Consider the following 12,424-nt stretch of genomic DNA (forward strand, 5'->3'; position numbering starts at 1 on the left):
GAAAGTAGTTGAAGTGTCAGTCAAAGTCACACTTCAACTCTCTGTAAACAGCTGATGTGTCAGTGGAAAAGTAAAATCAAATCAAGTGTCAGCTAAAGATTAAAACCATGAGATTATCAGTGTAAATTTGGTATTTGGTGTTTGCACTGCGAACAGTGGAAGCTTCCGTTGGTATGGAGGCACTGACAGCAGTTGTTTCTCTGTTAATTATATCAAAATTTTTAAAGAACAGTGTTAGCTGCTCTACAGTTTGACCAGTTGTGTGAGTGCTTCTGCCCTTTGCTCTTTACAGGCTGGATTTCTCTTTGACTGAGGATGAAGAAAACAACACCATTGTCTTAGACTTGGCAGTGTACAGGTAGGAACAATGAGCCCAAACTCAGCAGCTCAACTTATAGAAATATGATTTTAATAAATATTTACTGGGATTTTTAATTGATATTAAGCAGCCTGGCTTGTTTGTTTATCATATAATATAAATACTATATTTTATACATTTCTACAGATATTTGGGCTCTTCATTTAATGCTGGAAAGACATCACACTCATCAAGTTTACCTGAAGAACACATGATTAACCTTGTGCTCTTTTGTTATTTTTGTTCAGCTTGTTGTCAGTGTTGGTTTCCTTTGTGTGTTTGTTGTCTGCACAGTGACAGCTACTGAGAACCAGGGTCGAAGTGTCTCTACATGTCAGCAAACTTGACCCACTGACTTGATCCTGATAATGAAATATTAACTTGATGTGAAGCTGTAGTCTCATCAAATCTAATTGATCTAAATGAACATTGAAATGTTTACAGTCCTGATACAGTCAGACTGCTGCTCTCCAGCTCAGCTTCATGGCTCTAACACAACTTTACCTGTGTCTCTTCATATAAACTGACCTGTACCTCCGCCTCACTCTCCTCAGACACATGGACACCTCCCTGATAGATGTGGATGTTCAGCCAACATACGCCCGAGTCACCGTCAAAGGAAAGGTACGCTGTGGAGCTAAGAGTCAGAACAGTTGATGATAATAATAATAATAATAATAATAAACTTTATTTATAGAGCACTTTTCATACAAGAGATGTAGCAGGTTGGATTGTGCTTTAAAATAAAAAAAACATACAAATTGTACAATAAAATAAGTGAGGTTTGAAGGATAATGAAAATAGACAATTAGAAAGACAGCAGATGATAATAAAATAAAAACAGAAACCAGTGAGAATAGCAAAATATGAGAGAGATTAATTAAAAGCCAAGTTAAAGAAATAGGTTTTCAGCTGTCCTTTAAAGATGTTTACTGAGTATCTCTTAGCTCTGCAGGGCTATCCATAGTTTTGAAGCATAGTTAAAAAAAAGCTGCACTGCCTATTTTCTTGTGTTTAAAATTGTGTGTATTCAAAATCCTGGTAGTAGCAGGTCTGAGAACTTGTGAAGGATTATAAGACAGACAGAGAATCTGCAGTGTAGGCCCCAAACCACGAAGAGCTTTAAAAACAAGTGAAAGGACCTTAAAATCTATTCTAAAAGATACTGGGAGCCAGTGGAGTGAAGCTAAAACTGAGGTGAAATGAAACCCTTAGGATTAGGTGACACATGATTTTAAGTGTTTCAATACTGTTCTGGCTGCACACGCTGCATTTTCCAGCAAATACATCAATTCAGGATTTTTAAAGGGCAGCAGCAGTGATTTATACACTTCTTAAATCTTTGTCGACTTCTAAGGCTTAAAGGACCGGCTGTTGCTCAGCAACTTTTTACACAATGCTGATATTTACAGTTTGTGCTGATTCATTCCTGATGAAAACCTCCAGAGAATCCAATAATATATTAAACCAGGGAAACATCAGTGCTGCCTTAAACTTAATTCAGTCTATAGATGACTTCAGTTAAACAGGAAATCATATAAACATTCTCCCACGGTTTAGAGAGGTGTTATATTCAGGTCCTCAGAGCTGCAGCCTCGCTCTTACTCCCTACACATTCACACTGGAAGCTGTCCAGTTTAACCACAGACCGCTGCTGTCAGCCAGCGAAGGTGCTTGCTCAAGGGCAATGCGGCAGTAGATGTCAAGGAAACATTTCTTACTCATGACCTTCATCCTCCACCAGCACAAACATTAATGGGTTAAAGTTATATTTCATATATTTAGCTGAGCTGAGGTGACATTTACAGTTTGTAGGGGAGTTTGTGTGACTCTACAGACGCCTGCAGGAACACTTCACATGCAGTACAGCTGCTACGCTGCAGCTCTGGTTTCTTCCTGCGAGGTGTTGACGCAGCTGACGAGTCAAAGATCTTCTCTCTCCCAGACTGAAGGTGGCGGCAACAACGGGCGCTCAGCCAGAGCCACAGCAGCCTGACAACCCAGTGTACACATCACACTCAGCAGAGTCACAGCAGCACTGTTCACAGCCCGTATCTCCGCAACACCTTGAGGGAATTCCTTCAAATGTGGCACAAACGTTCACTGGAACTGAAAGATGAACTGATTAGAATTTGGTGGTCAAAGGTAAAGGTCACGGTGACCCCATGTTCTTGAGAATGCGATATATCAGTAACGGCCAGAGGGAAATCATCTGGCACAAACATTCACTCAAGGATGATGTGAAATGATGAACTGATTAGAAATTGGTTAATTGGCTAATTATGACACAGTTTTACACAGATGTCAGAAAGGATAAAATGATGAAATGTGACGACATTAGTTGCGTCCCGTCCTACGGAGGGCGCAGTCTACGAAGATGTAGTCCTTAGTAGCCGCCGTAGACCGCGAAGGCCGTAACAAAATGAGACGGTTTGTCCTACGTAGGATTTTCACTTTGCGTCACTACTGAGTCACAAAGCGACTTTGAGAACACATACATTTTTTTCACAAAAACTTTTTAACAGTTGTACTGTTATCTGTTGAACTGAGCTGAAACCCAACACTTATATTTAACAGTATCCTCAGCCTCTCCGTTGGCGTTGGGCCACGAAGGATCCACCTGTTGGAGCCTTCGTGGTCCAGGAAAAGAACGACATTTGAAGGAGCCTTTGAAATGAGAAAGTCTGTTGCGCCACTGTGACGCAGCTTAAGTCGAACTGCTTTGTGATCATCATGAATCTTTTGTTAGTTAGTTAAAACATCTTCAGCTCAGTTTGTGCTGTCCTCATGTCTTTACAGTGTGTATATCGGTGATCTCATATTAGCCTTGCGTTCAGTCTGAACTCTCAGACTCTTCTCACTTTTTTCACAGTTTCCACACACTCCTGTAACAGCCTGTATCATGATCTGTCACCAGTATGAAGTGAGTCTCCTGATTACAGGCTGCTGTGAAATGATGAAGATGATGCTTGCTGGTGAGTTGGGAGCAGACTGACGTGTGATGGATGAAGAGTCAGACTTAGAGCAAATAAAAGGCCGTCAGAAGCAGCTGAATCATCAGACCTGTGTCTGACTCTGATACTCTGATACGTTTATGGAGAGAGTTTATTACACCGGCTGTGGAGTCATTTCCCGCCTGTGAACCTGAGACTTTTTTTTTAACAGAACAGCAGCTGTCCGGGACAGGACGGACACTTTCTGTCTCTCTCTCTGGTAAATCCTGACATTTATCAACAACCTGGAATCAGCTGAGCTTCCTGCCAAAAGAGGAAGATTCAGTGTCAGCAGAAACAAACCGTATTTATCTCCTGTCAGGTGTTCATTTCCCGCCCTGCGTGAGATCGCCTGAAGTCTGACTGTGGTTTATTGTGAAGGGAGGCACAGTTCTGCATGTCATCGTTACCGCAGAGTTAATTACATCCCTGTGTCCAGTCTGCCATATTTCCCTCAGCAGCACCGAGGAAACGTGTGGAGGATTTAATCTCCCACGAACAGACTGCAGCGACCTTTAAGCCTGATTAAACAGATGTTTGGCCACACGTAAATTCAAGAGGTGTAATGTTTTTTTATTCCTGTCACTGTTTTTTACCCTCCGGTATACAAATGATAAATACAGAGCCCTGCTGGTTCAGAGTTCGGAGTTCTTCAGCCTTTGCTGCCAGAGTCCTGAATTTCATGGCTCTGCTTCAAGCCGTTAGCGTGTTTATGGATGGTTGTTTTATGCCAGGGGTCAGCCTGATTGGACGGGTGGGGTGATTTACGCAGTGATACATCAACTCTGGCCTTTAAAATTCCTCCTTAATATGAAGTCATTCAGAGTAGCAGGGGGAATTGACCGGAGGAGTCATCTGTGAGGTGTGTATATCACAAGAGCTGCATCTGACAGCTGCAGGGCCTGAGCAGGAGTCAGCTCCAGTTTTGGAGTTTTCCTTCCCCTCTACATCCTGCTCGCACGGTTTCCCCTAAAGTTCCCCTCAGTATCAAATAAAAGTAGATTGAAAAATGAAGTCTAATTTTATGCCCATTTTGTGGGCATAAATTGTCCTTCCACATGGATCATTCTGCTTTTCGTAGGATTTCGTTCCAGTGATTGATTGCCGCTGCTCTCAGTCAGACCTATTCTGGTCACTCTCCCAAAGTCTTTTCTGGAAAGTGTACCTATAAAAAGACCCACTAATGATTAAAGTCATTTGACACACTGGGACAGCGTCAGTGCCAGATCAGCGCATTAATCTTGCTAATTAAAGTTATGAATAATTTACTCTGCAGATATTTCAGATGGTTCTGCCCGCCGAAGTGAAGCCCGACAGCTCGACAGCTCAGAGGTCCCAAACCACCGGACACTTGGTCCTCACCATGCCCAGGGTACGTACAGTCACACATCCAATCAAACGCACATACACCTGAGTCACCTGAGTTTAAAAGCTGGTGGTTGTGCAAGACAGGTGCTCATGTCAAACTTTCCCGAGCCAGAGTACTTCTTTCTTTATGTCAGGATATCTTTGTGAATGAGTTTTTCCAGTCAAAGGTTTGTTTGAGCTTTTTTTTTTTTTTTTTTTTGCAAATATAAACTGAACTTTTAGCCACACTAGCAACATCAGACACAAACTGTTAGTTTTATTGTTTGTGCTGCAGAGATTCGTGCTCCACAGAGGATGCAGCCTTGTCACTTCAGCAATTATTTGACTTTTCCTCTGGCATCAGATCACACTTTCAACTCGACACCTCAGGCGTCCCTGAGGCTCAGAGGTTAAGATGCCAACTTTCATTTCCTGTTGGCCCACTGCAGTAAAGGCTGAGAAGCCCAGAAAATACTTTTAAACACTCGAGCTATCATCGGGTACGTCTAACTTCAAATTAGCCTTAAATGTACAGTGAATATTAACAGAGTCCCTGTGGATGCTCAAAAAGTCTTAAAATGTCTTAAATTTTGTTTTTGATATTCAAGGTAGAAAATTTTAGGAGTTAAAACATTAAATTTGATTTCAGCTGGGGCAGAGTGAATGAGTGTAATTACATTAGTTCAGTTTATGTTATTTTATATTTTCTTTTGTGTGTGTTTTCGTATTTTATAGCCGACAAAAATGATCATTTCTGGAATGTCCTCCGTGTTTAATCTTACCTAGGTAGGTAGTGGTCGTGGCGCCTTGTGTGGCTATGGCATTTTAACCTAGTAGAAGAAGAAGAAATTTCCGACTGTAAGGGCTGTGGCGGGAATAAGGAAACAAAGAACTAAACTTAATAGTGGATAACAAGAACGGAGAAGGAAGAAATTGGTGGAGACGGTGAGGAGTTGAGGGTGGCAAGGAAAACAAAAAACCAGGGGGAAGATCGAGAACAGAATGAACACGAAGCTACGAGCAAGCAATGAGTAAATGCATATTCAACGAGGAAGTGGTTGGAGGATGAAAAATGTGGAGGCTGGCTGAAACCATCTAAAGATCCATGTGAGGCACGATGTAAACTTTGCCGGTTTTTGCAGAAAGTTGCTGCTCTTGTCCCACAGGCAAGCAGAAGTCAAAGGGGAGTTCTCTGTTAACAAAGATGTGGAAACATGCAACATAGCAGAGGACACCGTTACCACTCAGAGACTTGTTTGGGAACATTTGAGAGTGTATGGTGCGCTGAACAAAGTGCCAATTACAAAAGAGATGCTGAGCTCCAGTGCAACTGCATGCACTAGGTATTGAGCTTACCTTGACCATGAAAAAGGCAAAAAAGATGAAGTGATGAGCAAAAGCTTAAGAGACAGACTGCTGAGGAAACCCTGGAAGAACTGAAGAAGAGGTGAAAATCTCCACAAGATGAGTGTGACAGTCTCTCTTGGCAACAACGATAACAAAATCAAACACACTAAGGAGACGAGCAAAGGAAAAGAGTGAGCAGTTGCCAGTCCTCGATAGTGAAACTGAAGAAGGCTGCTGAGCTTCGGCTTTTGTCATGAGAAACAGATGGTGCTTGTATTTGATTAGAAATGAGAGAATTGCCTAACATGATAAGTTGTCAAGTTGTCTTTACTGTTCCAGCTCACGTTTGACGTTTAGTGGGTTGTTTGATGGAGTTTGTTTGTTATTGCATTGCCTACTTCTCGCCTCTTTTTCAATTTCAATAAGAGTCATAACTGTATTCAGTATTCTCATTTGTCATATTCTTTTGCAGCTTTTGCGGTGTTTACCTGAAATCTGCTGTGGAAACATGTTTCCACACAGTTACGTAAATGGAAACTAAACAGCAGTGAAAAACCCTAATCTGGTTTTCTGCTATTTGAATTATAAAGTGAATATTGCAACTGCAGCTCTTAGTGAGGCATTTAACCTCAGTTTACCCGTCAATTGAGCTCAATTTGAGCTGAATACGACATAAGATTATCTCCAGGCTCTGAGATCTGTGTCGCGTCTAAACACTCTGTCAATTAAAACACGCTTAAAGATAAAATTACTACCAGTCATGTAAACCAATTTGTAAAACCCTCTCGTCCTGCCCATGTACTGTGTGTCCAAAAAAAGGTTTTTCTGTGCATTCATGATGTCCTGTAGGTGGCGACATCAGAGAAGAAAAAACCAAATCACACGATGAAATATGATCCAGAAGTTTGACACCAACTCCTAAAAACATCTTTTTAAATAAAAACTTTGGAGAAACGTCATTAGTTCTGTTAAATTACGCCTTCACTGATGTACTTCAGGCTGTTAACAGTTTTCTGTTTTTCTCTCTCTGAGGTTTAATGAAGGAACTTTTTATAGGGTCTATAAAGAGACACAGGTGCTGATACTGCAGAGTCAGAGCTGCTGCTATTAATCCTCCGTATGGCTCCTGATGCATCCTGCACCAGAGCACCAATGAACAGTTCGCTAATAAATTAGTAAAAGTGCACAAGCTTTTTTTTTTTTTTTTTTTTTTTTTTACAAAGAATCTGAATAAACTGTTTTTTTTTCCCCTCTGATGCGTCTTTCAGGCTGCAGGTGAAATCAAAGTGACAAAGACCGTCCAGCGTCCACCCAGAGCGTGTCAGAACACACACGGCAGCTCGTCAGACGACAATACGAGGTAAAGATTTTCATTACACCCACTGCAGTTGCAGAGCTGATAATACGGGTTCTTATAATGTGTGGACAGGAAGGAAAATTAAACATGTTTGCTTCAGACACACTCATCCCCAGCTTCTGATTGCATCCTAAAAAAGACAGTTTTATATTTTCTCCTCAGCCTGTCATTTAAGTCATTACTCTGACTTTCTAATTCAATTTACTGCTGACTGGGTAATATGCCGGGGTGGACAGTAACAAAGAACATTTACTTGTTACTTCAGTTTATCTTCCGAGTATCTGTCCTAACTTGAGTATTATTTCATTTGGAAACTTCCAACGTACTCCACTACACTTAATGACAAATATTGTACTTCTTACTCCACTGCATTTCTATGAAGTACTCCTACTTTGAATCAGAGCTTTTAGTCAGTGGAATTTATGTTCTTTTATTTTGAAAATGTGATAGACCATACACTGTGTTCATCGCAGAGGAAAAACCAATAACAGCCAACTCCTCCACTGTCAGTCATGTTGTGCTGCTGCATTTGCATTCTTAAACAGCTCAGTTTGAACTTGGAAGTGCCAGGTCTAAAAATGTTTGAAATTTTAGAAATAAAGAAAGATTCCTTTTGTTTTAAATGTTTGCTGTGTTTAGCACGACCCAATTTCAGCACTGCCTACAAAAGACTTAAATATGAAACCAACAATGGATGTCCTTCTATTGATACTATTGTAGGTTTGTAGCATTTTATTCTACAGGTTTTGCAGTCAGTCATTCAGCAGGTTGTTTCAGAGTCATCAGGTTCTGTAAATGTGGAACAATATAACAATGTGTTGACAAAAATGCAAAAATGTACTTTTTGTATTTTTAATGTCAAATACTGTCAGTACTTTAATCAAGTAAAAGTGTGACTTTCACCTGTATTGGAGTCATGTCTCTGACTCAAGTGATGGAGCTGTGTCCACCTTTGTCCACCTCTGGTTATATGATATCTGACAATGTAAGCAACAGAACTCGAAGGTGGAAATATGATAAAAACAAAACTGAACAAGATTTTTACAAAAAAACAACGATGCTGAAAAAATAGCATAGAATACAATGGTACAAATTTGCTTACTGTGACATGCATTTTGAACTTGTCCTCCTGAAAAAAAAGCCCATAGGTCGTCTGTGCAGCAAGTTATTGTGACTTATAGTTAGGTTTTGTTGCTAGGCGACATCTAGTGGTTGTAGTAATGATGACAGGAGCAAAAGGAAAAGTATTGATGACGTAGTATAAAGAGAAACAAAGTCCACGTCAGGAGTAGGTTGTGGTGGATGGATGCATATGACACAGGAGATCATGTTTATGTTGTTTCTACATCGTTGTTATTATTGTAACCATGACAACAAAGATCGTCTAATGTTGAGGAAGCACTTATTTTAACTCAAATCAGCATCTTTTCCTAAACCTAACCAGGCCACAATCGTTTATTATAGTAACCATGGCGACGAAGGTAGGCACACCGCTCTTGGTATAGTCACTGTGTTTATTATTGTAACCATGACAACCAAAGCGCAGTACGCCTGACGCCATAGGGGCGCTATTTCAGGAGAAACTCCTATGGGTCGTGTCACAGGGTTGCTCAGGTTGAAGGAGTTGTTGTGCTTTTTCTATCTGTTAAACAAGTTCAGGTGTGTACTGAATATATTGTATTTAGTTTTACATAATACATTTCCTCATTCTTCTGTTTATATAACTAAATTCTGCCTCTTAAATGTGATATGCAGCGTTTGAGACTCTGGATGATATTTGGTCTCAAAATTGAAATATAATATTTGTTGCTGCCAGTTTGAGCTTCATGTGTTTATTATAGTACAATGGCTCTGCTCTGCTTCATACAGATATCACCATATTTCTATAAACATATATAAACACAAATGAACAGAGGCAGTTTGATCTATATTGAATTTGTTTTTTTTTGTAATACACATTACAGATTGGATAACAGACATATATTTTGACTGTATCTGACTGTGTGAGGTGACTTTGTGACAGTAGAGTCAGTTTCCTTTTTGACGCAGGATGATGTAACTAAAACTGTCCCATGAGTGAGTTACCTGTTCCTCCTCTTGGTTTCATTCAAACCAACTGACCTGACATTTCATCAGATATTACAGATTCTATATTTACAGCAGCTGATTGTGGTAACAGACAATAACATAGTAAGAAATAACGTGTTTGTAACCAGCAGCACTGCTGTAGCCTGCAGGCAGCTGCATCTTCTGTGTGTTTGTGGGAATTTGTCAGAGTCAAGTGTTGGTTGCAGTTGGCTGTGGTGTTGGTTCTTTGTCTGGCCTTGAGTTGAATACACACATATTCAAATGCCCCTGGCTTATCAGGTCCCTGTTGTCCTAATTACAGATACCTGTTATATATGAAATGCTGGCGATGATTCATTTTATCAGCCGTGTTGATGGTAGCTTTCTCCCTGCTGTGTAGTGGACACAGATAACCTTGACCAGAGCTGCAGCATCGCACAGGGAGGATAACTCACCACAGTCAGATCCTCAGCTGAACAAGTCTTCTACACCACTGTTCACATTTAGCTTCAGGCTCAAACCAGCGAAAACAGAAGCTGCTGTTATCTGATTTTTTCTTCTTTTTTTGGATGAGGTTTCATTTCTATTTTTGAATGTGACCCATATTGATACCAACAGACTGTGATGGAGAAAAGTAGATCGGGCCGATTCACTTCAGCCAAAACTTACATTACTGTTTGGTTTTCTTCACATTCTTGTTCAGCGTTCGTCGTCCAATCACTGCTCAGAGTTGTTCTGAACTAAGGTTACATTCAGTCACCTGCTTCAGCATCTGGAGCTGTTTACTCTTGACACTGATCAGAAAACAACAGAACACGAATCCGGACTCAAGGATCATGCTATTTGTTTTTACAAGTTGTAGTTGCACACTTTTTACAAATTATGTATACTTTACGGACGGCCGATGATTTTCCAAAGTAGCTCAACTTTATCTCTGTGAATGTCAACTGTAGAGTCTGGTTCACCACTTTGGTCCAGAGTGAAATATCTTAACTACTGATTGGTCTGTCATGACATTTTCCAAACGTTCATGGTGTCTTATGATTTGTCAGATCATTTTGAGCTGATCACTCCACTTTCCTCAGCTGTGCTCTTCCAGCTCGTCTACAGTTAATGATTGGATGTTATTTGTGGATCAAATTTACTTTTAAGAACGTGTTTTGCCTTTTCCTCCTCTGAGATATTTGGTTTTCTTGCCTTCTTTCTTCTGCCATTTTTCTCTTCTGGCCAACGTTGTGAGATGATATAGGTGAGATGTTAACTGGTAACTCCATTGAAACTAGAGAATTTAAAATTTCTTAAAAATCTCTTTCATTGCTGCAAATGCCTTAACGTTTTTCCTTAAAGAAAACATTTTAAGTTATTTTGTGCAACAAAAGTAGTCCATGTCTCAGCTCCACAGATTTTGACGTTAAAGATGTTTTCAGCTTTTGAAACATGCGAAATGATCCAAATAAACACAGATACTGTGTTTAGATGTGATGACTGCAGTCCCTCTGTGTCTGTGGAGCAGACTGAAGTGCGATGACTGGCTCAGTGAGGGTTGGTTCAGGATCGCTCAGAGCAGCTTCACCTCTTAATGACCATATTAGTCTGCAGTGCTGTTTGACTGAGCTCCGTTTCCTCTCCTTGCCTGGGGGTGCGCTCGTCACCGCACCGTCATCATTACCATTTTATGACTGGGACCTGCTTCTTGTCCTTCAGCTGGCCCCATCAAACACAGTGAAGAGCCCCAGTGCAATCCTGCATCCTCAAATTAAACATTCGATATAAATGCTAAGCTGCTTCTGCACCACGGCAAGGTGACAGGTGAGCAGCACCGCTGGCTGCTGAGTTACTGCATCATTTGGACATGATTAGGGCCGACCTTTGACCCCAGGCTTACCCACAGATTCTACATTCAGCCTCTGGCATGGGTGGAAATGGCTCTGAAGGCTGTAATCGGGTCTAAAATGTATTTTCTTGATGACACACGGCAGAGAGATGTGTGAATGGCGTCATGAAATGGAATATCAAACATTATCTAAACCCAAAGCCAGTGGTGTTTTAAGGTCAGAGTTGAGGGTTAACTGCAAAGCAACATCTGTTCTTATATTTCCTGCAGCTTGAAGTTCAAATGCTTCAGAACTAGGGCTGCACTAAGAATTATTGTCATTATGATTAATCTGTTTAGATCATTTCAGAAAATACTGAGAAATATCCTTTAAAAGTTCAAAGAACTCAAGGAGATACCATCAGATTTCAGTTTTATCTGGCCAACAGTGTAAAACCCAAAAAGATTCAGTTTATAAAAAAAAAAAAACTTTAACATTAATTTTTTGTTTATCAACCATCGACTAATGATGTCAAAACCTTTCAAAACAAACAACAAATTAGAAACAAAAAAATTTCAAGTATGTGTATATGTACAAACCATAGACTGTAAATAAAGATGGACATAGTAGCCTCCATGACATCACCCACAGGTTTCTGAAGAGCAGTTTTGAAGCTCAGAGTGAGCTGATCCACCATCGCCATCTTGGCAGTGCCTGACTCCGCTTTCTAACTCCCAGCTAATCCAAAAATGGATTAAAGAGGTTGGAGACGAGACTTTGCTGCATGCTGGTTTGTGGCAAGCATACGCCCACCCACCTGTCACTCAAAGAGGCCACGCCCTCAATAATGCAGATATTTAAGCCTTAATAAAATGTAAACATGTGAGTTATATAAACAGCTGTCATGAAGGAGGAAATTAGCTCTAGAGACAAAAACTGTTTTTGTACCAGGCTGTAAACATGTTTATTTCTGCTGTAAAGTTGGACATTTTAACATGGGAGTCTATGGGGATTGACTCACTGTTGGAGAGAGACTCTAGTGGCCATTAGAGGAACTACCGGTTTTAGCACTAGTGCTAAAGGAGGTTGCTGCTTGGTATAAATGACCTGAGAATAGGGCTATAAGGGTGATCATTTACAT

General features: G+C 40.5%; 1 protein-coding gene across 1 annotated transcript in view; it reads left to right on the forward strand.

Annotated features, from left to right (window-relative positions):
* The window catches only part of dnaaf11 (dynein axonemal assembly factor 11), a 40,925-nt gene that overhangs the window by 21,782 nt on the left and 6,719 nt on the right, over window positions 1-12,424 (forward strand). Inside the window, exons 9-12 of the mRNA XM_056391399.1 lie at window positions 293-358; window positions 913-982; window positions 4,628-4,723; window positions 7,314-7,405. Coding sequence (XP_056247374.1) covers window positions 293-358; window positions 913-982; window positions 4,628-4,723; window positions 7,314-7,405 — 324 coding nt within the window. The remainder of the gene's footprint in view (window positions 1-292; window positions 359-912; window positions 983-4,627; window positions 4,724-7,313; window positions 7,406-12,424) is intronic.

This window comes from Seriola aureovittata, chromosome 12 (genome assembly GCF_021018895.1).
Source record: "Seriola aureovittata isolate HTS-2021-v1 ecotype China chromosome 12, ASM2101889v1, whole genome shotgun sequence".
NCBI classification, from domain to species: domain Eukaryota; kingdom Metazoa; phylum Chordata; class Actinopteri; order Carangiformes; family Carangidae; genus Seriola; species Seriola aureovittata.